General features: G+C 47.4%; 2 protein-coding genes across 6 annotated transcripts in view; one reads left to right on the top strand and one right to left on the bottom strand.

Moving 5' to 3' along the window:
• The window catches only part of Camta (Calmodulin-binding transcription activator), an 891,447-nt gene that overhangs the window by 335,628 nt on the left and 528,005 nt on the right, over positions 1-27,814 (bottom strand). The gene's annotated exons all lie outside the window — the stretch shown is intronic.
• Positions 10,299-23,102, top strand: LOC138853754 (uncharacterized). The gene is made up of 2 exons (XM_070092245.1): positions 10,299-10,362; positions 22,264-23,102. Exons 1-2 carry the CDS (start codon positions 10,299-10,301, stop codon positions 23,100-23,102), a joined length of 903 nt encoding a protein of 300 aa, XP_069948346.1.

The raw sequence follows: 27,814 nt of genomic DNA, 5'->3' as shown, positions 1-27,814 counted from the left end.
GAGAAGAGATGCGGAAGAAATACGGTTAGGAGGAGAAAACTGGGAAAAGAGTGGATAGGAAAGAAGCGCTAGGAAAGGAACACGACAGAAACTGAAAATCAATACTGGGAAAGCCAGCTCAAAATTGACAAAACACAAGTACATTCAGCACCAATAAGTCATTCAACTCTTTACAATAAAATATTCTGTAACAGTGGTTGGAGAAAGGTAGAAGAGGGGAGGAGGAGGAGGGAGTGGGCGCACAAAGTGCTGAGAGAGAGAGAGAGAGAGAGAGAGAGAGAGTATTGGGTAGGAAAAGGGAGGAGGTAAGGAAGGTGGTAGAAGGGAGAGAATTAGAGCAGGCAAAATGGTTGGTTTCATATTAACAAAACATTAGAACAATGCTTAACTGGTTATACTTTTATATACCTTTGACGAGTTCCGAGAGTCTTGCTACTCCCCAAGCCCGGCCATGGGCCAGGCTCGTCTACATTTTTTCGTACCCCATCAAAAATAACTTAATTAAAATTTTCATTACTTTCGGAAAAACCAGACATAGACATAGAGATATACACCACAGCACCGTATCATCCTTTGCGGATGATACTAGGATCTGCATGAGGCTGTCATCTGCTGAGGACGCGGTTAACCTCCAAGAAGATATAAACAAAGTTTTCCAGTGGGCAACGGTAAACAATATGATGTTCAATGAGGACAAATTCCAACTACTCCGTTATGGAAAACTGGAGGAGATAATAACTAGAACAGAGTATACTACTGACTCCGGCCATACAATAGAGCGGAAAAATAATGTAAGGGACCTGGGAGTAGTAATGTCTGAGGATCTCACTTTCAAGGATCACAACAGTGCCACGATTGCACGTGCAAAGAAAATGATAGGATGGATAATGAGAACTTTCAAAACGAGAGATGCCAAGCCAATGATGATCCTTTTCAAATCACTTATTCTCTCTAGGCTGGAATACTGCTGTACATTAACATCTCCTTTCAAAGCAGGTGAAACTGCAGATCTAGAGAGTGTGCAGAGATCCTTTACTGCACGTATAAGTTCTGTCAAGCACCTTAACTACTGGGAATGCTTGGAAGCACTTGACTTGTAGTCGTTGGAACGCAGGAGGGAGAGATATATCATAATCTACACTTGGAAAATCCTGGAAGGAATGGTCCCAAATCTGCACACAGAAATCACTCCCTACGAAAGTAAAAGACTGGGCAGGCGATGCAAAATGCCCCCAATTAAAAGTAGGGGCGCCATTGGTACACTAAGGAAAAACACCGCAAGTGTCCGGGGCCCAAGACTGTTCAACAGCCTCCTATCAAGCATTAGGGGAATTGCCAATAAACCCCTGGCTGCCCTCAAGAGAGAGCTGGACAGATACCTAAAGTCAGTGCCGGATCAGCCGGGCTGTGTCTCGTACGTTGGACTGCGTGCGGCCAGCAGTAACAGCCTAGTTGATCAGGCCCTGATCCATCGAGAGGCCTGGTCATGGACCGGGCCGCGGGGGCGTTGACCCCCGAAATAACCTCCAGGTAACCTCCAGGTGGCCGCACGTAGTCCAACGTACGAACCACAGCCCGGCTGATTGGTTACTGACTTTAGGTATCTGTCCAGCTCCTCTTGAAGGCAGGTGATGGCAAACTGCACAAGAACCACCGAAGCTTTTTCTGCAAGTTGTGGGTACGTTTTGAGGTGTGTACACCAGAGAGTGTTCTACACTCACTGGTTCATATTAGCTTCAGGTTCAATACATTGCTGCTATGTACGGGTTCTATATCCAGCCCTGCGCCACAGAAAGCTCTCCGTGGCAACACTAACCTCGGAAACATTTAGTTCCTGTAAATGTTACTTCACTTCAGACACGATGGAAAGTTCTTTCCGCACCAGCTGCCTCATCCAATGAACGAAAATTAGCAAAATTTCCTTTCTGAAAGCGATTTATGCAGATTGGAAGTTTTTGGGTGAAGGCCGACAACTTTTCCCGGGCAGTGGTTGTATTCATTAACGTTCCTTACATGGAAGTGTTCAGCTTGTACGGCTTCGTTTTTTGTACCCTCAGGCGGTATACGTACCCCTCGTTAAGAACCACTATCTACCTGCAGGGTGTTCCGGAGAGTCAACGCCCCCTCGGCCCAGTCCTCGACCAGGCCTCTCGGTGGATCAGGCCTGATCAACCATGCTGTTACTGCTGGCCTTACTTAGTCCAACATACGAACTGTAGCCCGGGTGATCGGTCACTCACTCACGTACTTGTCTAGTGCCTTCTTGAAGGCAGAACTCCATCAGAACCAGGTTGATACTATCATCATCAACTTGCTGCTGTCATCACCATTCATCTCTCATAGTACATCAACAGTAAAACCATTTTCAACATTCCGTAAAAGATTATTCGTTCCGTGTCATCACCAGTGTCAGCAAAATTGGACGAAAGGGGAAACACCCCCAACATTTATGCTGAAAAGGTTGCTGGATTCTTAGGCAACACAATGGAACCCCTCCCATGGAAGAGGACTCGACCCCTAGGCACAAACCACTCTACACCACCATGGCAAGGTAACCCAGCGTCAGGTTAGGGATAAAGATGGGGAAGAGAAAGGGGGAAAGGGAAGAGGGTAAGGAAAGTGAAAAGGCATAAAGAGAGGGACAGGGGCAATGTAGAGAGGAGAGGCAGAGGGAGAACAGAAGGGAAGTAGGGCAGTAGTGTGCTTCCTGTCCCAGCCGCTGCCATTTCCTAACTTCCGCCCTAATATATCCCTTCTCAGATTTCTTTTTCTCTTTTCCCCTCCTCTTCTTTTTCTTCCTTTTCCCTCCCCTCTTCTCTCTCAATCTCTCTCTCTCTCTCTCCCCCCTGACTCGCTACTACAGGACAAACACTTCAACTCTTAGATTGCCCGCTGATCTTAATGTCCAAACATTTAAAATTATATTGCGTCTGACCACAAAACATCAAATCGAGTCGACTGGGACATCTTGTTATCGTAAGAAACCCTAATTGAGCTATTTGGACACGCAGACCCAGCTGTGTGTTTACAAGAACGTCATCTCCCACTGGATGGGGTCCGGACTGTTGGTGCTTACATAGTGCAGTTCCAATTGAGCATCACGTTTATTTGTGATGAAAAGACTTCCGTGCTTACCAGGATAACTTTCACTGTACTTGTTGCATCCCTGTTCTTTCAGATTATTTTAGCACTATTTATCATGCCTCCCGATCTCACAAGGAGTAATTTCAGTGTGCAGATATGGAACCCGCTATCCAATATTTTCCCGGGTATAAATTATGATGCATCTGATTTTCCTGTACGCAGGTAACAATTTGAGGGATTTCAGGAAATCACAAAGTGTCAATAGTGAATGTACAAAGGATCCAGGTCTACAATTTCGTCAGCCTCAGACTGGCCCATGTTAGGCAGGTCCTAACACCCAACCATTCCCACTCATATATTTGCTCATCCTAATTTAAATGATACCCGAAGTATCAGCTTCTTTACTTGCAGCACTAGATGCGATAGTTTTAAAGTCTGTCTGCTACACAAGGGTTAATAAGGGTGCAGATCACCTTTAGACCACCAGTCCAAGGTGCAGATCACCTTTAGACCACCAGTCCAAGGTGCAGATCACCTTTAGACCACCAGTCCGAGGTGCAGATCACATTTAGACCACCAGTCCGAGGTGCAGATCACCTTTAGACCACCAGTCCGAGGTGCAGATCACATTTAGACCACCAGTCCAGGGTGCAGATCACCTTTAAACCACCAGTCCAGGGTGCAGATCACCTTCAGACCACCAGTCCAAGGTGCAGATCACCTTCAGACCACCAATCCAGGGTGCAGATCACCTTTAGACCACCAGTCCTGGGTGTAGATCACCTTTAGACCACCAGTCCTGAGTGCAGATCACATTTAGACCACCAGTCCAGGGTGCAGATCACTTTTAGACCACCAGTCCAAGGTGCAGATCATCTTCAGACCACCAGTCTTGGGTGCAGATCACATTTAGACCACCAGTCCAGGGTGCAGATCACCTTTAGACCACCAGTCCAGGGTGAAATCACCTTTAGGCCACCAGTCCTGGGTGCAGATCACATTTAGACCACCAGTCCAGGGTGCAGATCACCTTTAGACCACCAGTCCAGAGTGCAGATCACCTTTAGACCACCAGTCCAGAGTGCAGATCACCTTTAGACCACCAGTCCAGGGTGCAGATCACCTTTAGACCACCAGTCCAGAGTGCAGATCACCTTTAGACCACCAGTCCAGGGTGCTTTAATCACTAAAGTAGAAATTATAATTAACTTTGTGAATGGACACTGACAGACATATACCTCTCGGTGTATATACTCTTAGGTATTAGCTTGAATGGCGCTGAAAATGGTACAGTGATACCGACAAGATGTGGAAAACTACATGTACCTTTGATATATATATACCTTTGATGAGTTTCGAGAGTCTTACTACTCTCGGAGCCCGGCCATGGGCCAGGCTCGTCTGGTACTAGCCTGGTCAACTAGGTCGTTGCTGTTGGAGGCCCGCTGCCCTACATATCCATCACAGTCTGGTTGATTTGGCACCTGGTGAAGATACTTGTCTAGTTTCAGCTTGAAGACTTATATACTTGTTCCAGCAATTTGTCTGATATATTTTGGGAAGATGGTGAATAATCTAGGAGCCACGGATGTTGATATAGTGTTCCCTTATTGTGCCCACCGTACCCCTGCTATCGCTCCAGTATGTTGTTACGTACAGTTCAGGACATTTATTAGACTAAACGTTTCGCCCCGAGTGCCTTCCTCAGTCCTAATGAAACGTTTCCTCTAACAAATGTCCTGAACTGTATATAAGTGTCTTTTCCCACTTAAATGCCACTACTTGGGAGTTTGTTCCACTTATATACAAATTTATTGCCAAACCAGTTCTTTCCTATATCCCTTCTCTCCTCTCGCATTTCTCATATTAAAGTAAACAAGTGAGCAACGCCGGGAAAACTGCAGCTTCACAAAATAAGCAACATTAACGTATCTTTATACGTGACTATTAAATTGCACTAAGAGAAGTTTGTACATAACGTGCCGAGGCGCGCCCTCCCAGCCTGCTAAGTGACCATAAAACTGACACTCTCAATCCCTCCATTATTAAAGTAAAGCAGCACTTTGTCACCTGCCCTCTGAACGCCTTTGCTGCCACATAAAGGCGTTCCCAGATTACACAGGTCACTAGACACCATGAAGTTATCAGGAGTCACAAGGTCGCCAGACGTCATTATACGTCAAGAAAACTTACTATCCTACTTTCTTTTAATTTAATACGCCTGTAGTAGTGAGTCGCAGCAGTTATAGATGTTACCACAAGCGGGCACTCCCACTAGTGAAGGTAGACCATACTTACAATATGGTCCTGAAATTAACAATGGAGTTGTACAAGACATCCTCTGGACACGGCTAATGAACATGACCAACTTCCACTAGTCGTTCCCACTCACCTGTGGTAACTGCTACAACTCACTGGGTCTATTTTACAAGCTTCCATAACCATGGCCCTTTATTATACTGAAAAAGCCTGCTGCACAAGCGAAACATCTCTCCAAATAAAGTCTTCTTTCGCTCACAACTAAAGAACAGCTTCATCTATTCTCTGTTTTCTTGCTCACTGCTGAAGAACTCTTTTCACGATGTTGAGATTCAGTTCAACATCTTCACTGGCGAGTCCGCCATCTTTGGTGTGTCTGAGGAGCGCGTCGTAATGGCCTACATCTTGGAGCAGGAAAGAAACCCGACTTAAGCAGCCTATGTGGCTAACGAGAGGAACAGGACCTACACAGGGAGATCACTGCAGAAGGCCTACTGTAACGTGGGGGTTCTAGGAGATAAAGGTGTAGTAATACACTTGGGTAGGGCTGGTAACACACAGGCTTGTTCTTGCCTGTGGGTCTATGCAGGAACTGAGAGAGAGAGGCAGGGTGACTGCCGCTCACATGTGGCACCTCGTGACGTCACATGCTAGCCCCTAGGCCTAACAAGGGATCTTATATATAAAATATATATATGGTACTAACTACGATACTCAAATATGCTACACAAACATATTCAGTAGCTATGCTGACACTACTGGCCCATTCCAGACAAGTCTGTGTCAAACCCAGGCAAGTCCGTGTCAAATGGGCAGGGCACACAATTAGGTTGTCTGGAGGTGTCTGGAGGTTATTCCGGGGATCAACGCCCCCGCGGCCCGGTTCATGACCAGGCCTCCCGATGGATCAGGGCCTGATCAACTAGGCTGTTACTGCTGGCCGCACGCAGTCCAACGTACGAGCCACAGCCCGGCTGATCCGGCACTGACTTTAGGTATCTGTCCAGCTCTCTCTTGAAGGCAGCCAGGGGTTTATTGGCAATTCCCCTAATGCTTGATGGGAGGCTGTTGAACAGTTTTGGGCCCCGGACACTTATGGTGTTTTCCCTTAGTGTACCAATGGCGCCCCTACTTTTTATTGGGGGCATTTTGCATCGCCTGCCCAGTCTTTTACTTTCGTAGGGAGTGATTTCTGTGTGCAGATTTGGGACCATTCCTTCCAAGATTTTCCAAGTGTAGATTATGATATATCTCTCCCTCCTGCATTCCAACGAGTAAAAGTCAAGTGCTTCCAAGCGTTCCCAGTAGTTAAGGTGCTTGACAGAACTTATACGTGCAGTAAAGGATCTCTGTACACTCTCTAGATCTGCGATTTCACCTGCTTTGAATGGAGATGTACAGCAGTATTCCAGCCAAGAGAGAACAAGTGATTTGAAAAGGATCATCATGGGCTTGGCATCTCTCGTTTTGAAAGTTCTCATTATCCATCCTATCATTTTCTTTGCACGTGCAATCGTGGCACTGTTGTGATCCTTGAAAGTGAGATCCTCAGACATTACTACTCCCAGGTCCCTTACATTATTTTTCCGCTCTATTGTATGGCCGCAGTCAGTAGTATACTCTGTTCTAGTTATTATCTCCTCCAGTTTTCCATAACGGAGTAGTTGGAATTTGTCCTCATTGAACATCATATTGTTTACCGTTGCCCACTGGAAAACTTTGTTTATATCTTCTTGGAGGTTAACCGCGTCCTCAGCAGATGACAGCCTCATGCAGATCCTAGTATCATCCGAAAAGGATGATACGGTGCTGTGGTGTATACCTCTGTTTATGTCTGATATGAGGATAAGGAATAAGATGGGGGCGAGTACTGTGCCTTGTGGAACAGAGCTCTTCATTATGACAGCCTCCGATTTAACTCTGTTGACCACTACTCTTTGTGTTCGATTTGTTAGGAAGTTGAAGATCCATCTCCCCACTTTCACTCGACCCCCGCAACCTCAACTAGGTGAGTACAACTAGGTGAGTACACACACACACACACACACACACACACACACACACACACACACACACACACAAAAATATCAACAATGCTGACACAGTTTGCAAATCTTATTACAGAGCTAAAAAAAAAAGTTTGATGGCATTTTTAAAAAGTACAGAAAAATAAAAAGGCAGAGTTGTCCTGGTAACAGGAAGTTTCCCAGTTATTTAAACGTTAAAAATAAACAGCAGAATTTAATTTTTTATATCACGTCTGGGTAAAAGGTCTTGGGCAGCATTTTGATGCCTGTGATATAAACAGTTTAGTTTGATGCCTGTGATATAAACAGTTTAGTCTGATGCCTGTGATATAAACAGTTTAGTTTGATGCCTGTGATATAAACAGTTTAGTTTGATGCCTGTGATATAAACAGTTTAGTTTGATGCCTGTGATATAAACAGTTTAGTTTGATGCCTGTGATATAAACAGTTTAGTTTGATGCCTGTGATACACCGTATCATGCACGGTGCCTGCAGATGCTTCAAGGTTTCCTGTGATACGATGCTTTCCAGATATTTCCAAGGTTTTCATTTCAAAGATTTCTTTGTGTGGGCTTTATATTTCCAAAGGTCCATTTCCAGGCTTACAATTCCAGGACTAAATTTCCCATGATTTGTCAGCCCGCTGTAAGAGGTTCGTGTAGAGGTTTCCAGACTGAAGAATGAGACTATTGTGCAATATCTGGGAATCTTTTATTAAGCAAACGTTTCGCCAGTCAGTGGCTTCTTCTGTCCAATACAAAGAAGAACGGTGAATGGAGAGGAGGTGGAGTTTGAGGTAATCAGTCCCTCAGTCTGGAGTCGATGTGTTCAGTCCATCTTGATGGACACGTAGCTATTTAGACTTCAATCTCACATAGTATACGGATAGGAAAATAAGGTAAAAACAAAGGAGACAGGATACGGAATAGTCTTGAGGAAGTAGAGACTTGGGAGTAAGCATAACACCAAGCATATTACTAAATGCGAGGATCATGCTATTGTGTACGGTGAACCATGCACGTCTGGTGAATTTCAAAACGATATTCCGGTACTTCAGTGTGTTTCAGTACTACAGGTTAATCAAAGTTCAGGCTTGTGAAGACATCAGGTCAAAGCATCAACACAACTCGTCGCCAAGAATTGTCCATAAATTGAGTTTAAACACAAATATATTGACTGTGCTCTTGCTGATGGGAACAGAACTTTCAATGATAACAAGGTACTAAGAACACAAAAAAAATACGATTTGGCTTACTTTTCCCATAAAAGGCAATTGGAGCAGAAGTTTTGACAATTTACGTATTCTAGCGAAAGAATGAGACTTGTCAATAAATGCTTCACTACGGTTCAATGATTAGTAAATGGTCATGAATATAGCACCAAAGTCTGCCAGTACTTCTGACATAAACCAAACCTCATTAACTGTGAGGAAGTCATTACACGACGAGGGACTCTAACCAAGGCACAAATATGGATACATTTCCTTTACCTTTCACCTTTGAAGGGTTTCAACAGTTTTCCTATTTACGCTTCTCCCCTCTTTTCCTTACCCAGCAGTAACAGCCTGGTCAAAAAGGCTGTTACTGCTGGCGGCCCTCTGATCCATATGTCTTTCACAACCTGGTTGATCCGGCATTTAGCGGAGGTACTTCTCGATTTTCATTTTGAAGACCTCACACTTCTTCCGGCAGTGTTTATGATAGTGTTGTACCTGCCTGGAGTCTACCTGGAGGTCTTTCACGGAGTCAACGACCCCGCGGCCCGGTCCCCAACCAGGCCTGCCGGTAAATCAGGGCCCACAGATGTTGATATTATGTTCTCTCATTGCGCCCATGAAAACAGAAACCTCAGATGAGAAACAAAGATGTTAAGAAAACCCACAATTTAAGGATAATAAAAAAGTTCGATGAGGAGGCGGTGCAAGAAAACTTTTTCCTGTATCAGTTTCAAAATTAGGAGCACAAGAAGCAATGAAACCACAGTGTTGTCACGGTGGAGATAAAAGCCAGACCAGTGGCGGTGCTGCTCTTTTGTTCCTCAGGAAACAAGTTACTTAACATGAGTCTTAAACCCGTGATAACCTCTTCGTTAGTTAATTAAGGGGTCCCCAAGCCTGCCCCTGCCTCCTCTCCTGCTGCAACAACTCTACAAGTACCCACTACCCCAGACTCCTCCCCTGCTGCAACAACTCTGCGAGTACCCACTACCAGAGAGGGAGGAACAGCAGCCAGAAATGGAGGAACAGCAGCTAGAGATGGACAGCAATCACAGGTGTAGGAACAGCAGCACACATTAGGTTTGAGGTGCAGGGAAGGAGGAAGGGAGGGAGGGAGGAAAAATGCAGATGGAAAATGGAATAGGGAGGGAAGATAGAATAGGGAAGGGTGGAAGACTGAAGAAGGGAAAGAAGAATGGTGAAGTGGAAGGAAGGGGAGAGGGTGAGTAGGACTTGGGCAAGGTGAGGGAGGGAGGGAAGGGAAGGATGGGAGGGTGAACTGGGTAAACTCGTCTAAGTGAGGAGTGGACGTGAGGTGCCTACGTACCAGCTGCCCATACCACTACCACCAGCCCTCCCACAGCCTCCGGACCCACTCCAAACTCTCCTCCCCCTCAATCCAACCTATCCCTTCCATAACCCCACTTACCCTCCCTCCAACCTCTCCCTCACCCTCCCCACCTCATGTTCACCCTCCCTCCTTTACCCACACACTCATCCCAACAATCCCTTGTATATCTTCCTTCCCACCCAGATGATGCTCACTGACAACCCACCCAGCGTGGGGGCGGTGTGGGTGGGTAGTCAGCCCTGGGTGACAACCCTCCCAGCGTGGGGGCGGTGTGGGTGGGTAGTCTGCCCTGGGTGACAACCCACCCAGCGTGGGGGCGGTGTGGGTGGGTAGCCAGCCCTGGGTGACAACCCGCCCAGGATGGGGGCGGTGTGGGTGGGTAATCAGCCCTGGGTGACAACCCGCCAGCGTGAGGGCGGTGTGGGTGGGTTACCTGGAGGTTACCTGGAGGTTATTCCGGGGATCAACGCCCCCGCGGCCCGGTCCACGACCAGGCCTCCCGATGGATCAGGGCCTGATCAACTAGGCTGTTACTGCTGGCCGCACGCAGTCCGACGTACGAGCCACAGCTCGGCTGATCCGGCACTGGGCGACAACCCGCCAGCGTGAGGGCGGTGTGGGTGGGTAGTCAGCCCTGGGTGACAACCCGCCCAGCGTGAGGGCGGTGTGGATGGGTAGTCAGCCCTGGGTGACAATCCGCCCAGCGTGAGGGCGGTGTGGGTGGGTAGTCAGCCCTGCGTGACAACCCGCCCAGCGTGAGGGCGGTGTGGATGGGTAGTCAGCCCTGGGTGACAACCCGCCCAGCGTGAGGGCGGTGTGGGTGGGTAGTCAGCCCTGGGTGACAATCCGCCCAGCGTGAGGGCGGTGTGGGTGGGTAGTCAGCCCTGGGTGACAACCCGCCCAGCGTGAGGGCGGTGTGGATGGGTAGTCAGCCCTGGGTGACAACCCGCCCAGCGTGAGGGCGGTGTGGGTGGGTAGTCAGCCCTGGGTGACAACCTGCCCAGCGTGAGGGCGGTGTGGGTGGGTAGTCAGCCCTGGGTGACAACCCACCCAGCGTGAGGGCGGTGTGGGTGGGTAGTCAGCCCTGGGTGACAACCCGCCCAGCGTGAGGGCGGCGTGGGTGGGTAGTCAGCCCTGGGTGACAACCCGCCCAGCGTGAGGGCGGCGTGGGTGGGTAGTCAGCCCTGGGTGACAACCCGCCCAGCCTGAGGGCGGTGTGGGTGGGTAGTCAGCCCTGGGTGACAACCCGCCCAGCGTGAGGGCGGTGTGGGTGGGTAGTCAGCCCTGGGTGATAACCAGCCCAGCGTGAGTGCGGTGTGGGTGGGTAGTCAGCCCTGGGTGACAACCCGCCCAGCGTGAGGGCGGTGTAGGTGAGTAGTCATCCCTGAGTGACAACCCGCCCAGCGTGAGGGCGGTGTGGGTGGGTAGTCAGCCCTGGGTGACAACCCGCCCAGCGTGAGCGGTGTGGGTGGGTAGTCAGCCCTGAGTGACAACCCGCCCAGCGTGAGGGCGGTGTGGGTGGGTAGTCAGCCCTGAGTGACAACCCGCCCAGCGTGAGGGCGGTGTGGGTGGGTAGTCAGCCCTGGATGACGACCCGCCCAGCGTGAGGGCGGTGTGGGTGGGTAGTCAGCCCTGGGTGACAACCCGCCCAGCGTGAGGGCGGTGTGGGTGGGTAGTCAGCCCTGGGTGACAACCCGCCCAGCGTGAGGGCGGTGTGGGTGGGTAGCCAGCCCTGGGTGACAACCCGCCCAGCGTGAGGGCGGTGTGGGTGGGTAGTCAGCCCTGGGTGACAACCCGCCCAGAGTGAGGGCGGTGTGGGTGGGTAGTCAGCCCTGGGTGATAACCCGCCCAGCGTGAGTGCGGTGTGGGTGGGTAGTCAGCCCTGGGTGACAACCCGCCCAGCGTGAGGGCGGTGTGGGTGGGTAGCCAGCCCTGGGTGACAACCTGCCCAGCGTGAGGGCGGTGTGGGTGGGTAGTCAGCCCTGGGTGACAACCCGCCCAGCGTGAGGGCGGTGTGGGTGGGTAGTCAGCCCTGGGTGACAACCCGCCCCGCGTGAGGGCGGTGTGGGTGGGTAGTCAGCCCTGGGTGACAACCCACCCAGCGTGAGGGCGGTGTGGGTGGGTAGTCAGTCCTGGGTGATAACCCGCCCAGCGTGAGTGCGGTGTGGGTGGGTAGTCAGCCCTGGGTGACAACCCGCCCAGCGTGAGGGCGGTGTGGGTGAGTAGTCATCCCTGAGTGAAAACCCGCCCAGCGTGAAGGTGGTGTGGGTGGGTAGTCAGCCCTGGGTGACAACCCGCCCAGCGTGAGGGCGGTGTTGGTGGGTAGTCAGCCCTGGGTGACAACCCGCCCAGCGTGAGGGCGGTGTGGGTGGGTAGTCAGCCCTGAGTGACAACCCGCCCAGCGTGAGGGCGGTGTGGGTGGGCAGTCAGCCCTGGGTGACAACCCGCCCAGCGTGAGGGCGGTGTGGGTGGGTAGTCAGCCCTGAGTGACAACCCGCCCAGCGTGAGGGCGGTGTGGGTGGGTAGTCAGCCCTGAGTGACAACCCGCCCAGCGTGAGGGCGGTGTGGGTGGGTAGTCAGCCCTGAGTGACAACCCGCCCAGCGTGAGGGCGGTGTGGGTGGGTAGTCAGCCCTGAGTGACAACCCGCCCAGCGTGAGGGCGGTGTGGGTGGGTAGTCAGCCCTGAGTGACAACCCGCCCAGCGTGAGGGCGGTGTGGGTGGGTAGTCAGCCCTGAGTGACAACCCGCCCAGCGTGAGGGCGGTGTGGGTGGGTAGTCAGCCCTGGGTGACGACCCACCCAGCGTGAGGGCGGTGTGGGTGGGTAGTCAGCCCTGGGTGACAACCCGCCCAGCGTGAGGGCGGTGTGGGTGGGTAGTCAGCCCTGAGTGACAACCCGCCCAGCGTGAGGGCGGTGTGGGTGGGTAGTCAGCCCTGGGTGACAACCCGCCCAGCGTGAAGGCGGTGTGGGTGGGTAGTCAGCCCTGGGTGACGACCCACCCAGCGTGAGGGCGGTGTGGGTGGGTAGTCAGCCCTGGGTGACAACCCGCCCAGCGTGAGGGCGGTGTGGGTGGGTAGTCAGCCCTGAGTGACAACCCGCCCAGCGTGAGGGCGGTGTGGGTGGGTAGTCAGCCCTGGGTGACAACCCGCCCAGCGTGAGGGCGGTGTGGGTGGGTAGTCAGCCCTGGGTGACGACCCACCCAGCGTGAGGGCGGTGTGGGTGGGTAGTCAGCCCTGGGTGACAACCCGCCCAGCGTGAGGGCGGTGTGGGTGGGTAGTCAGCCCTGAGTGACAACCCGCCCAGCGTGAGGGCGGTGTGGGTGGGTAGTCAGCCCTGGGTGACAACCCGCCCAGCGTGAGGGCGGTGTGGGTGGGTAGTCAGCCCTGGGTGACAACCCGCCCAGCGTGAGGGCGGTGTGGGTGGGTAGTCAGCCCTGAGTGACAACCCGCCCAGCGTGAGGGCGGTGTGGGTGGGTAGTCAGCCCTGGGTGACAACCCGCCCAGCGTGAGGGCGGTGTGGGTGGGTAGTCAGCCCTGGGTGACAACCCGCCCAGCGTGAGGGCGGTGTGGGTGGGTAGTCAGCCCTGGGTGACAACCCGCCCAGCGTGAGGGCGGTGTGGGTGGGTAGTCAGCCCTGGGTGACAACCCGCCCAGCGTGAGGGCGGTGTGGGTGGGTAGTCAGCCCTGGGTGACAACCCGCCCAGCGTGAGGGCGGTGTGGGTGGGTAGTCAGCCCTGGGTGACAATGCTTTCCTGGAAAATAACTTAATACAGAATATTGACAAGTTAGAGATTTGGGAAAACCAGCATTGAGCAGAGGGCGGCACACGCCCACGCTGACTCCAGCACACCCATCATGGACCACACACCACCTACGCCCACAGGAAGGTTGCTGCTGCCACCCGTCTCGTACATATGAACCGAAGTCTAAGATTATTTCCGCACCTACAATTTTTGTACAGAGATGGGTGACATTTGTTGTACAGACAGAGCATTTCGGTTTGCGTGCGGCTAACAGTAACAACCTGGTTGATCAGACCCTGATCCACCATGAGGCCAGGTCTTGGACCGGGCTTCGGGGGTACTGACCCCCCGGAACACCCTCCAGGTATTCTCCAGACCTCGATACCTGACAGAGGGATGAAGTCCTTTATCCCTACTGTGTAACTCTCATACAGTTCCGAGAGTTTCTCTACTCTTGGAGCCCGGCCCTAGGCCAGGCTCGTCTGGTGTTGCCCTGGTCAACCAGGCAACACCAGACACTCCTGATATATCCAATTTTGCTAAATAAAAACAAAACTGGAGATGATTCTGGGGATCACTGCTTCGACAGTTGGATCCCAGACCAGGCCGCCATGTTGACAGCCTCATCACTGCAGCTGTCAGCTGACATCTTGATGATGGAAGGAAGGACGGTAAAAATTCTTGAACACTTTATACTTACTGAAGTATTTCTCAGAATACTTAACTGCAGCACTGCTACTGAGAAGAGGTACAACACTGCTACTGAGAAGAGGTACAACACTGCTACTGAGAAGACGTACAACACTGCTACTGAGAAGAGGTACAACACTGCTACTGAGAAGATGTACAACACTGCTACTGAGAAGAGGTACAACACTGCTACTGAGAAGAGGTACAACACTGCTACTGAGAAGAGGTACAACACTGCTACTGAGAAGAGGTACAACACTGCTACTGAGAAGAGGTACAACACTGCTACTGAGAAGAGGTACAACACTGCTACTGAGAAGATGTACAACACTGCTACTGAGAAGAGGTACAACACTGCTACTGAGAAGAGGTACAACACTGCTACTGAGAAGAGGTACAACACTGCTACTGAGAAGAGGTACAACACTGCTACTGAGATGTACAACACTGCTACTGAGAAGAGGTACAACACTGCTACTGAGAAGAGGTACAACACTGCTACTGAGAAGAGGTACAACACTGCTACTGAGAAGAGGTACAACACTGCTACTGAGAAGAGGTACAACACTGCTACTGAGAAGAGGTACAACATTGCTACTGAGAAGAGGTACAACACTGTTACTGAGAAGAGGTACAACACTGCTACTGAGAAGATGTACAACATTGCTACTGAGAAGATGTACAACATTGCTACTGAGATGTACAACACTGCTGCTGAGATGTACAACACTGCTGCTGAGATGTACAACACTGCTACTGAGAAGAGGTACAACACTTGCAACACTGCTACTGAGAAGAGGTACAACACTTGCAACACTGCTACTGAGAAGAGGTACAACACTGCTACCGAGATTTACAACACTGCTACTGAGAAGAGGTACAACACTGCTGCTGAGATGTACAACACTGCTGCTGAGATGTACAACACTGCTACTGAGATGCACAACACTGCTGCTGAGATGTACAACACTGCTGCTGAGATGTACAACACTGCTACTGAGATGTACAACACTGCTGCTGAGATGTACAACACTGCTGCTGAGATGTACAACACTGCTACTGAGATGTACAACACTGCTGCTGAGATGTACAACACTGCTACTGAGATGTACAACACTGCTGCTGAGATGTACAACACTGCTACTGAGATGTACAACACTGCTGCTGAGATGTACAACACTGCTGCTGAGATGTACAACACTGCTGCTGAGATGTACAACACTGCTACTGAGATGCACAACATTGCTACTGAGATGTACAACACTGCTACTGAGATGTACAACACTGCTACTGAGATGCACAACACTGCTACTGAGATGTACAACACTGCTACTGAGATGCACAACATTGCTACTGAGAAGAGGTACAACACTGCTACTGAGAAGAGGTACAACACTGCTACTGAGAAGATGTACAACACTGCTACTGAGATGTACAACACTGCTACTGAGAAGAGGTACAACACTGCTACTGAGAAGATGTACAACACTGCTACTGAGATGTACAACACTGCTACTGAGAAGAGGTACAACACTGCTACTGAGAAGATGTACAACACTGCTGCTGAGAAGAGGTACAACACTGCTACTGAGAAGATGTACAACACTGCTACTGAGATGTACAACACTGCTACTGAGAAAATGTACAACACTGCTACTGAGAAAATGTACAACACTGCTACTGAGAAAATGTACAACACTGCTACTGAGAAAATGTACAACACTGCTACTGAGAAGAGGTACAAAACTGCTGAGAAGAGGTACAACACTGCTACTGAGAAGAGGTACAACACTGCTACTGAGAAGAGGTACAACACTGCTACTGAGAAGAGGTACAACACTGCTACTGAGAAGAGGTACAACACTGCTACTGAGAAGAGGTACAACACTGCTACTGAGAAGAGGTACAACACTGCTACTGAGAAGAGGTACAACACTGCTACTGAGATGTACAACACTGCTGCTGAGATGTACAACGCTGCTACTGAGATGTACAACACTGCTACTGAGATGTACAACACTGCTACTGAGAAGAGGTACAACACTGCTAATGAGATGTACAACACTGCTACTGAGATGTACAACACTGCTACTGAGATGTACAACACTGCTACTGAGAAGAGGTACAACACTGTTACTGAGAAGAGGTACAACACTGCTGAGAAGAGGTACAACACTGCTACTGAGAAGAGGTACAACACTGCTACTGAGAAGAGGTACAACACTGCTACTGAGAAGAGATACAACACTGCTACTGAGAAGATGTACAACACTACTGAGAAGATGTACAACACTGCTACTGAGAAGATGTACAACACTGCTACTGAGAAGAGGTACAACACTGCTACTGAGAAGATGTACAACATTGCTACTGAGAAGAGGTACAACACTGCTACTGAGATGTACAACACTGCTACTGAGAAGTACAACACTGCTACTGAGAAGAGGTACAACACTACTACTTACCTGGAGGTTACCTGGAGGTTATTCCGGGGATCAACGCCCCCGCGGCCCGGTTCATGACCAGGCCTCCCGATGGATCAGGGCCTGATCAACTAGGCTGTTACTGCTGGCCGCACGCAGTCCAACGTACGAGCCACAGCCCGGCTGATCCGGCACTGACTTTAGGTATGTCCAGCTCTCTCTTGAAGGCAGCCAGGGGTTTATTGGCAATTCCCCTAATGCTTGATGGGAGGCTGTTGAACAGTTTTGGGCCCCGGACACTTATGGTGTTTTCCCTTAGTGTACCAATGGCGCCCCTACTTTTTATTGGGGGCATTTTGCATCGCCTGCCCAGTCTTTTACTTTCGTAGGGAGTAATTTCTGTGTGCAGATTTGGGACCATTCCTTCCAGGATTTTCCAAGTGTAGATTATGATATATCTCTCCCTCCTGCGTTCCAACGAGTACAAGTCAAGTGCTTCCAAGCGTTCCCAGTAGTTAAGGTGCTTGACAGAACTTATACGTGCAGTAAAGGATCTCTGTACACTCTCTAGATCTGCGATTTCACCTGCTTTGAATGGAGATGTTAATGTACAGCAGTATTCCAGCCTAGAGAGAACAAGTGATTTGAAAAGGATCATCATGGGCTTGGCATCTCTCGTTTTGAAAGTTCTCATTATCCATCCTATCATTTTCTTTGCACGTGCGATTGTGGCACTGTTGTGATCCTTGAAAGTGAGATCCTCAGACATTACTACTCCCAGGTCCCTTACATTATTTTTCCGCTCTATTGTATGGCCGGAGTCAGTAGTATACTCTGTTCTAGCTATTATCTCCTCCAGTTTTCCATAACGGAGTAGTTGGAATTTGTCCTCATTGAACATCATATTGTTTACCGTTGCCCACTGGAAAACTTTGTTTATATCTTCTTGGAGGTTAACCGCGTCCTCAGCAGATGACAGCCTCATGCAGATCCTAGTATCATCCGCAAAGGATGATACGGTGCTGTGGTGTATATCTCTGTTTATGTCTGATATGAGGATAAGGAATAAGATGGGGGCGAGTACTGTGCCTTGTGGAACAGAGCTCTTCACTATGGCAGCCTCAGATTTAACTCTGTTGACCACTACTCTTTGTGTTCGATTTGTTAGGAAGTTGAAGATCCATCTCCCCACTTTCCCAGTTATTCCTTTAGCACGTATTTTATGGGCTATTACGCCATGATCGCATTTGTCAAATGCTTTTGCAAAGTCTGTGTATATTACATCTGCATTCTGATTTTCTTCCAGTGCATCCAAGGCCATGTCATTGTGATCCAGTAGTTGTGAGAGGCAGGAGCGACCTGCCCTGAACCCATGTTGCCCTGGATTGTGCAGATTTTGGGAATCCAGGTGATTTGCAATCCTGCTTCTTAGCACTCTTTCAAAGATTTTTATGATGTGGGACGTCAGAGCTATTGGTCTATAGTTTTTAGCTAATGCTTTGCTGCCACCTTTATGGAGTGGGGCTATATCCGTTGTTTTAAGTGACTGTGGAATTTCACCCACGTCCAAGCTCCTCCTCCATAGTGTACTTAGGGCACGCGAGAGGGGTTTCTTGCAGTTCTTAATGAAAACAGAGTTCCACGAGTCTGGGCCCAGGGCTGAGTGCATAGGCATGTTGTCAATGGCTTTTTCGAAATCTATCGGAGTTAGGGTAATGTCGGAAATCTGGCATACATTTATGGAGTTTTGAGGCTCATTCATGAAGAAATCATTTGGGTCGTCGATCCTCAGACCGATTAGTGGTTCACTAAACACAGAGTCGTACTGGGATTTCAATATTTCACTCATTTCCTTGTTGTCATCTGTGTAAGTCCCATCCTGTCTGAGTAAGGGCCCGATACTAGATGTGGTATTTGCCTTGTTTTTGGCATATGAAAAGAAATATTTTGAATTTCTTTCAATTTCACTAATAGCTTTAAGCTCCTCCTGCCTCTCCTGGTTCCTGTAAGAGTCATTTAGCTTAAGTTCGATAGTTTCCACTTCCCTGGTCAGCGCCTCCTTTAGTGTATCAGATATTCTAGCACTCCTGAGGAGCTCAGTGACTCTTCGTCGTCTGTAGAGGGAGCGTCTTTTTCTCTCCAGTTTACTCCTGCTCTTCTTCTTTCTTAGGGGAATATGCCTAGAACATGCTTCGGCTACCAGGAAGTTGATCCTTTCAAGGCACTGGTTTGGATTCATGTCATTTAAGACATCTTCCCAACATGTTTCGTTTAGGACATGGTTTACCTGGTCCCAGTTGATGTTATTATTGTTGAAATTGTATTTTGTGAAGACACCTTCACAGGTACATGCATTCTGCTGTTCAGGACCCCTATGCATGTACGTCTGGACTTCGATTAGATTGTGATCGGAATTAGTTGTTTTTGATATTCTTATGTCTCTTATCAGGTCCTCATTATTTGTGAAGATAAGGTCAAGTGTGTTTTCTAGTCTTGTTGGCTCCACTATCTGCTGGCTTAAGGTGTGTTTTTCGCAGAGACTTAGTAGCTCATGTGTGTGTGACCTTTCATCTGCACTACCTCCGGGGATTGTTTCAGCTATAACATTATTTGCTACATTCTTCCATTTTGTATGCCTTAGGTTGAAATCACCAAGCAGTAAGATGTTTGGGGATGGAGCTGGAAGGTTTTCCAAACAGTAATCGATTTTCAGTAGCTGTTCCTTGAACTGTTGTGAGGTTGCATCTGGTGGCTTGTATACAACCACAATGACTAGGTTTTGGTTCTCGATCTTTATTGATAGAACTTCAACTACCTCATTAGTGGTGTTCAGCAACTTCGTGCAGATAAGGGACTCTTTGACATACAGGCCAACCCCCCCTTATTGCCTGTTTTTTCTGTCGCATCTAAAAAGGTTGTAACCACTTATCCATATTTCACTGTCAAAGTGATCTTTTGTGTGAGTCTCTGTGAAGGCTGCAAACATTGCATTAGACTCCACTAGAAGTCCACTGATAAAAGGTATTTTGTTGTTGGTGGATGGCTTAAGGCCCTGTATATTAGCAAATATGAACGAGGTTGTATTCTGTGTTTGTTGGGGAGATTTTGTTATTGGCATCAGTAGTTGTAATTCTGGAGGGCCATGGGTGGCCACTGGCTGCGCCTCCAGTCCAAGGCTCCAAGGTGGTGGACTATTTTTGTTATTTCCTTCCATTTTCTTTTTTCGTTTCCTGCCACTAAAAAAATCACCTGGAGTTGGGTTGTCGTAGCTACTATTGTTTGTCTTGTGGGGTCTGTGCCTCCTGGTCCCTTTTAGATGGTATGCAGGGCACTCGATATTGTAACACTGCTTCTGGAGGACCGAGGAGTGGCACATTTTTGGGTGAAAGAAAGTACAGGAAGAAGAACGACACACTCCTTTAGACAGGAGGTCGCTACATTTTTTGGGATGGTCAAAGTTGCATGTCCCATTTTTTTCCCCTGTTATTCCATGCTTACAGATGCCCCAAGCATAATATTTGCACAAATTCACCTTTCGTTGAGAATTGTTGGGAGGTGTGTTGTCAATTTCTGCAGGTTCTGGGACTGCACTATAATCCTCAGTATCCAAGCCAGGGCCACCCCGTCCTGGATTCCATCTACTTTCCCCAGTAGAGGAAGAAGGAGACTCCTCTCCAACATCTGTACTGTGGGCCATGGTCTTGTGCAATGATGGTTGTATATTTACGGTTTTAGATGGTTGTATATTTACTGTTTTTGTGGTGGTTTGGGTAGTGTCCCTAGGAGAGTCTGGGCTGGCAGTAAGGCTGGTGGCTGGGTCTGGGTCAGCACTGGGGCTGGGGGCTGGGCCAGCACCAGCACTGTGGGTATTAGTGCTATGACTGGGGGAGCCTGGGCCAGCACCAGCACTGTGGGTATTGGTGCTATGCCTGGGGGAGCCTGGGCCAGCACCAGCACTGTGGGTATTAGTGCTATGCCTGGGGGAGCCTGGGCCAGCACCAGCACTGTGGGTATTAGTGCTATGACTGGGGGAGCCTGGGCCAGCACCAGCACTGTGGGTATTGGTGCTATGCCTGGGGGAGCCTGGGCCAGCACCAACACTGTGGGTATTAGTGCTATGACTGGGGGATGGGTCTGGCTTAGCACCATGTGGGTGACTAGATAGTCTCGAGTCATCTGTTGTGGTATGGACATTCAGCATTTTTTGATACACTATCTTTTGCTCCTATGTTTTATAAATTTTTGGTAGACTATCCAAGAGGTCATCCTTATTTTCTTGATTATTTTTATCATTTATTACTCTCCTTAGTACCTTTCTGATACCTGCCCAAAGTTCTACATCTTTATTGCACAACCAGAAGCACCTTGCTAGTTCGAGGTCATTTTTTGAGGCTGTATTTAGTCTAGTACAAGAGATATGGTGTTTGGAAGAGCATAGGTTGCATGTGATTCTGGATTTCCTTCCAAGGATTTTTTTACATGTCCCACAGATATGCTGTGCTGACATCCTGTCTGTATCCTACTACACTCTGTATGCCACGGAAGAAAACTGATTTCCACTTTACCTTTCTCTTGCTGGTGCCAGTAATATGCAAGATGTATTTATACGAACCAAGTTTGCAGTATGTGGGTGGTGGTGTAGGGTGGGTGGTGGGTGTAGGGTGGGTTTGAGCCGGGCAGACTTGCCCACACTGCCACACTTCACTATTATTTTTTTTTTATTACTATTATTATTATTTAAATTCCTTTTATGTAGTGCTGTACACTGTTTATCTCAAGGATATACACTGTATTCTTTCAAAATACACTTTTTCACTGCGATATACTGGGATCATTGTTTTATTATTTACACAGCAGCTAGGCCTACGCTAACTTTACCCTACACTTCTATGGAAAAGATTATTTCCTGTTTAGTAGAGGTAACGGTTGTATGCTCAATTTATGTATGCTGTGATTCCCTGCACCTCAATGCTACCACCACTCGTTTCATATCTTATGACTATAGTAGTTACTTATCCGTTATTAACACTTCACTGGACCTCTGGTAATAGTTCGCTAGTGCCAGTCGCTTGTAAGATATTCCCCTATCTACACTATATATTGTACGCTATACTTGGGGATAATTAAGATTACTCTTATCTACAATTTAGTTCACTATGTCACTGCACATATATATCCTTGTCACTCACTATATTACTTATAGATAGATCGATATTTGTTTATTTCCACTTGTGTCGACATCCGGCAATAATTCACTAGTGCTGGTCAGGTCTATTTCCCACGGTAACCGTTTCTCCACCGGCACTCTCCATGTGACACTATAATCCATATTTTCCTATTTAGCGTTCACTGATATTCCTTTTTTGTTTGTTCAAAGGAGTATATGCACTTTATGGTTGCACACGCTTATTTCCCGCATTCTGTTCCTTCTGCTACTATCAAGACACGCAGTTTTTGACTTTTTGACGGAGCACAAACGCGCGCGACTGTCCCCTCACGAACGAACTTAGAAGAGGTACAACACTACTACTTAGAAGAGGTGCAACACTACTTAGAAGAGGTGCAACACTACTACTTAGAAGAGGTGCAACACTACTTAGAAGAGGTACAACACTACTACTTAGAAGAGGTACAACACTACTACTTAGAAGAGGTGCAACACTACTTAGAAGAGGTGCAACACTACTACTTAGAAGAGGTGCAACACTACTTAGAAGAGGTACAACACTACTACTTAGAAGAGGTGCAACACTACTTAAAAGAGGTACAACACTACTACTTAGAAGAGGTGCAACACTACTTAGAAGAGGTGCAACACTACTTAGAAGAGGTACAACACTTAGAAGAGGTGCAACACTACTTAGAAGAGGTACAACACTTAGAAGAGGTGCAACACTACTTAGAAGAGGTACACTACTTAGAAGAGGTGCAACACTACTTAGAAGAGGTACAACACTACTTAGAAGAGGTGCAACACTACTTAGAAGAGGTGCAACACTACTTAGAAGAGGTACAACACTACTTAGAAGAGGTACAATACTACTTAGAAGAGGTGCAACACTACTTAGAAGAGGTACAACACTACTACCTAGAAGAGGTGCAACACTACTTAGAAGAGGTGCAACACTACTTAGAAGAGGTGCAACACTACTTAGAAGAGGTGCAACACTACTTAGAAGAGATGCAACACTACTTAGAAGAGGTGCAACACTACTACTTAGAAGAGGTGCAATACTACTTAGAAGAGGTGCAACACTACTTAGAAGAGATGCAACACTACTACTCTCTAGTATTATGCTACATAGCGTAGTAGCTTCTATAGAAAAATAAACACAAATGTAGTATAATGCGATCCATTATTAACTACGTTTCGCCCACACAGTGGACTTTATCAAGTCAAACAGATTTGAACATTAAAGTGGTATAAAATACCGACAGGTTGTTAGGCAAGACACATATGCAACAGTTAGGTATCTTTATTTCGAAACGTTTCGCCTAAACTTTAAGGGTGATGGACTGATTACATCGTCTTCAAGTCTCTTCTGCTTCTATCAACTTTTCTGTACTCGACTGAAGAAGCCTACTGTGTAGGCGAAACGTTTCGAAATAAAAATACCTAACTGTTGCATATGTGTCTTGCCTAACAAACAGATTTACCTGAGCAGAGTACATAAGTATACACAGTGATGGACATCCCGTACAGGTCCGTCTCAACTCCCACCTACACAACATTCTCCACCTGACTCTCCACATTATATATACTCATGTACTCTTTACCCAGGTACATCTGTTTGTGACTTGATAACGCCCACTGTGCGGGCGAAACGTTGTCAATAAAGGAACGCATTATAATGCATCTGTATTTTTTCATCGTGTCGGTATTCTACACCATTTACCTCCATCGTAGCAGCCTCCAGCTGTCCTGGAGCGGCAGGATTTATAACGCACTTGAACCTGTGTTTATTTAGTGATACTAACATAATTCTGACCTAATTCACAACCATTATTACCATTTTTAACTAAACAATTGGTGTTAATTACGGCTATCGTGTTTAACGGTCATTACAAATATCAATCACATTACACTGCTATCAAAATCTGTAATGCCAGACATTATAATCCAAACAATTGTAGCTTCACGAGTTTTCGTAAAAATTTCAAACTTTAAATCATATCTATCAATCTTTCCAAGTCACATCCTGTAAGGCACAACAAATTTTTAACGAAAGGGGAAATCTCGTAGTTTAAGCCAAAAATATTTTGCTGGGTTCGTAGATTAGAACTCAAATCCCCGCCATTTCGGGAAGGTAATGAAGGGGGGGAGGGGATATATACCCCACTAAGGTGACCCAGTCTACCTGGAGGGTATTCCGGGGATCAACGCCCCCGCGACCTCCTGGTGGATCAGGGCCTGATCAACGAGGCTTTTAGTGCTGGCCGCAGTGACAGTGTAATAAGCAAATATCTTCAACAAAAGTGTAATAAGTTCAAATCGTCAATAAAAGTTCATTTTAATCCTTTCCTCCCTCTTAAGTTGTCTACCGACTATCTCGGTCCGCGGTGTGACGCCACAACCCGTCACAGCTATATCAAGGGTAAACTACATTGATGCATAACTCGCCATTGGTTTCGCGAAGAAATGAGACTCGTGTGTGTGTGTGTGTGTGTGTGTGTGTGTGTGTGTGTGTGTGTGTGTGTGTGTGTGTGTGTGTGTGTGTGTGTGTGTGTGTGTGTGTGTGTGTGCGCGCGCGCGCGCTGGAGTGAGAACAGAGTGTGAATGGGGGTACGGGCGTGGATCACCCAGCATCCAACAGGCGTGCGGACGTGGATCACCCAGCATCCAACAGGCGTGCGGACGTGGATCACCCAGCATCCAACAGGCGTGCGGACGTGGATCACCCAGCATCCAACAGGCGTGCGGACGTGGATCACCCAGCATCCAACAGGCGTGCGGACGTGGATCACCCAGCATCCAACAGGCGTGCGGACGTGGATCACCCAGCATCCAACAGGCGTGCGGACGTGGATCACCCAGCATCCAACAGGCGTGCGGACGTGGATCACCCAGCATCCAACAGACGTGCGGACGTGGATCGCCCAGCATCTCCTCCTCCCACGTCACGCATCATCTCGGAGCTCAGAGAGGTGAATATCAACTAAGTTTTAAAACGGGATGACAAAGATGAGACAGGGGAGTGAAGGACGGGCGAACTGCATATTTATATAGTCCAGGAGACCCTTGACACGGTCTCACACGACAGACCTTTGATACCTTTCATATATCTTTTGAAATATCCTAAAAAAAAGGCAAATAAAAATCCTTCAAAAAAAAAAAAAACCATTGGTACAATGGTTCTCCTTCGAAATAAAATGTTATTATAATTTATAACGGGTTTTGAGATTTTTCTACCCCCCCCCAGAGTCCAGCCTTGTGCCAGGCTTGTTCGGTGCTTTCCTGGTCAACCATGCTGTTGTTGCTTGTGGTGGTGGTGGAGGCCCGCTGGCCTACATATCCATCACAAACTGGTTGATCCAGCCCTTGGAGGAAATTATAGTTATTTATCTCTTGAAGACTTCTACACTTGTTCCGGCAGTGTTCCTGATATTTTCTGATATGTTAAACAGACACGTAAGTAAACACTAAGACATTTATCAGAAAACGTTTCGGTCCTGGACCTTGATCACTTTTAATACACAAAGTTTAACAATAGCAATGTAACACACAGTGACCTGAAAAATGTAAGTGTGACTTTTTTGAGATGAGGTCAAGCAGACAATGAGGTCGTGTGATCCCTGTGTTAAGTATGTGGTGCTCTGGCTGACTGATTATCATGTATGCCAGTGTTTTTTTTTTTTTTTTTTGAAATTCTGCATTTTCCAGTATTATGTTCTGTAAGATTATTCTCGTAGTGCAAGAATGAGTTCATGGTAGGTGAGAAAAAGAATACCACATAAAGGGCAACTCAGCACAAAATCGAAAAAAAAACGACGCGAGCTCAATATGTGAAAACCTGGCAAACACAAAACAGCTTTCAGAAATGTTAACAAGGAAGTTTTCAGATCACTGTACACGACATACATTCGGCCAGTAATGGAGTACACACAGAAAACCAAGAATGTACAGAAGGTAGCCACAAGGCAGGCTTCAGAATCACCAGGGCTGGGATATGAGGATAACTTAAGGGAATCAGAGTTTACATCAAAACAGAAGACTTTAGCAGGAGAGACATGATCAGAACTTACAAAATACTCAAGAGTTTACAGGGACAGAAAAATTGATATAGAGGAAAACGGGAATAGCGAACGCAAATGGAACTACAAGTTCAGTTGTGCCTGAGGAGATGGAAGCGCTGGAACTTATACTGTGAGAGGTTCTCGCTATATACACCTACAGCGAACCTTGTCACAAAAAGGTTTTGCACTTATATCTTTATTAGTATTGGCAGTATGCTTTTGTTTTCAGTGTGCCAGAAGGAAGAGTTGCTGCAATCAGTGTAGTTGCAAAATAGTTGACGTAAGGTGTAGTGGAGCCTAACTCACTATATTGGACTCATTAGTATATGACAAAACCCAGAGGCGTGGCTAAAGACCCAGGACTCAACCCCAACAAACAAAAGTAGGCGACCACACGTACACACACACACACACACACACACACACACACACACACACACACACACACGTACGTACAAATAACTGTGATTCCAGGAAGGTTGTCACACTAGGAGGCAGCAAACTGATACAAATTGACCACGCTAGGGCCAAAAGGTCATTCAGGGAGGTATGCAATAAAAAACACTTCACATGTACGCTAACCTATCAGTCACAAGCTAAAACTAACTCCCCCGAAGCACAACAATTCACACAAGCCTACACAACAAAAAAATTGCATGCTGTCATAATAACTTAAAATAGCACGCGTCAGTTAAAACTTCCAGGAACTACGACACACTTACGTCTGCACCATAGACATGCCTGCACACTACCAGCATTTGCGTCATACGAAGCTCTTATATCCTCAATTAATGAAAATGCAATACGGGTATTTCAAAAATACGGACCCGATTTGAATATATATTGCTTTGAAATTGGGACCATCTCTCTGAAACACCTGTATAATGGCCTCTGGAGGTTAAAATGTCACCGGCATATCTTGGGAAAAATTCAGCGAGAATCATTAACGAGTGAATGAGAGAAAGCAGAGCACTGTATTGACTCACACAAGGAGGTCGAGATGGCCCTGTGCCTCAGTCAAGGTTCAAGTAGATCATTAGTATGCTGGTTGACTGCTTTGTTACGTTTAAAATCTATCGACTTCACGAGGGTCATTAAGGCTGCACGCATCTGTACACCACTAGTTACAAATATTGCATCTAAATTTTTTCACCACATCGGTTGTTAAGGTAGGTTGGTCCAAAGGAACGATAATCAAAATTGTTCGTTCATTAATAAACGAACATCACAATTCCAATGAACTCCTGGACTGCAACATCTCTAACTAAACCCATATTTATGACTAAAATAGGCACTACGTGTACACTGAGAGGTTCACACTATTACATGCCAACAATGATAGCCTGGCTGATCAGGGTTGAGCACATCTTAAGCCTGGCATGTCTATTAGTTGTAATAGAAGGGTTACCAAAGCTAACTTCGCACTAAGATGAAATTGTCATTAAAGTTAATTCCAGTTCATTTGATCCAGTAGGGTAATTATAAAAGTAATTTATTATACACAAAATCATTTTTATACTATACAAATGGATAAATATTGGGGAGTTGTCAGGTAAATATTGGGGAGTTGTCAGGAATATTAACCAACACAGTGAGGCTACTTCTCTCAGGATAATGTCATAAGATATATTAACACAATACTATAACAAATACTTACACGTGTCTCTTATTATAACCGTAGGCAGGTTAATGGCATTTTCCTGTCAATGGCTGCAGCACTGACACCAAAAGATAATCCAATATTAACGTAGCAAGTACCACAAAAAAAATGACAGCAGTTACGCTTCT

Source organism: Cherax quadricarinatus, chromosome 39 (assembly GCF_038502225.1).
Source record: "Cherax quadricarinatus isolate ZL_2023a chromosome 39, ASM3850222v1, whole genome shotgun sequence".
Classification (NCBI taxonomy): domain Eukaryota; kingdom Metazoa; phylum Arthropoda; class Malacostraca; order Decapoda; family Parastacidae; genus Cherax; species Cherax quadricarinatus.
This window is presented reverse-complemented; position numbering and strand designations above follow the sequence as displayed.

Bases quoted from the DNA above. Each gene is read 5' to 3' on its own strand.
- LOC138853754 (XM_070092245.1), top strand. From the start codon at position 10,299: ATGGGGGCGGTGTGGGTGGGTAATCAGCCCTGGGTGACAACCCGCCAG. The intron at 10,363-22,263 runs GTGGGTTACCTG...TTTTTGACGGAG, and splicing joins CCAGCGTGAGGGCGGTGTGG to CACAAACGCGCGCGACTGTC.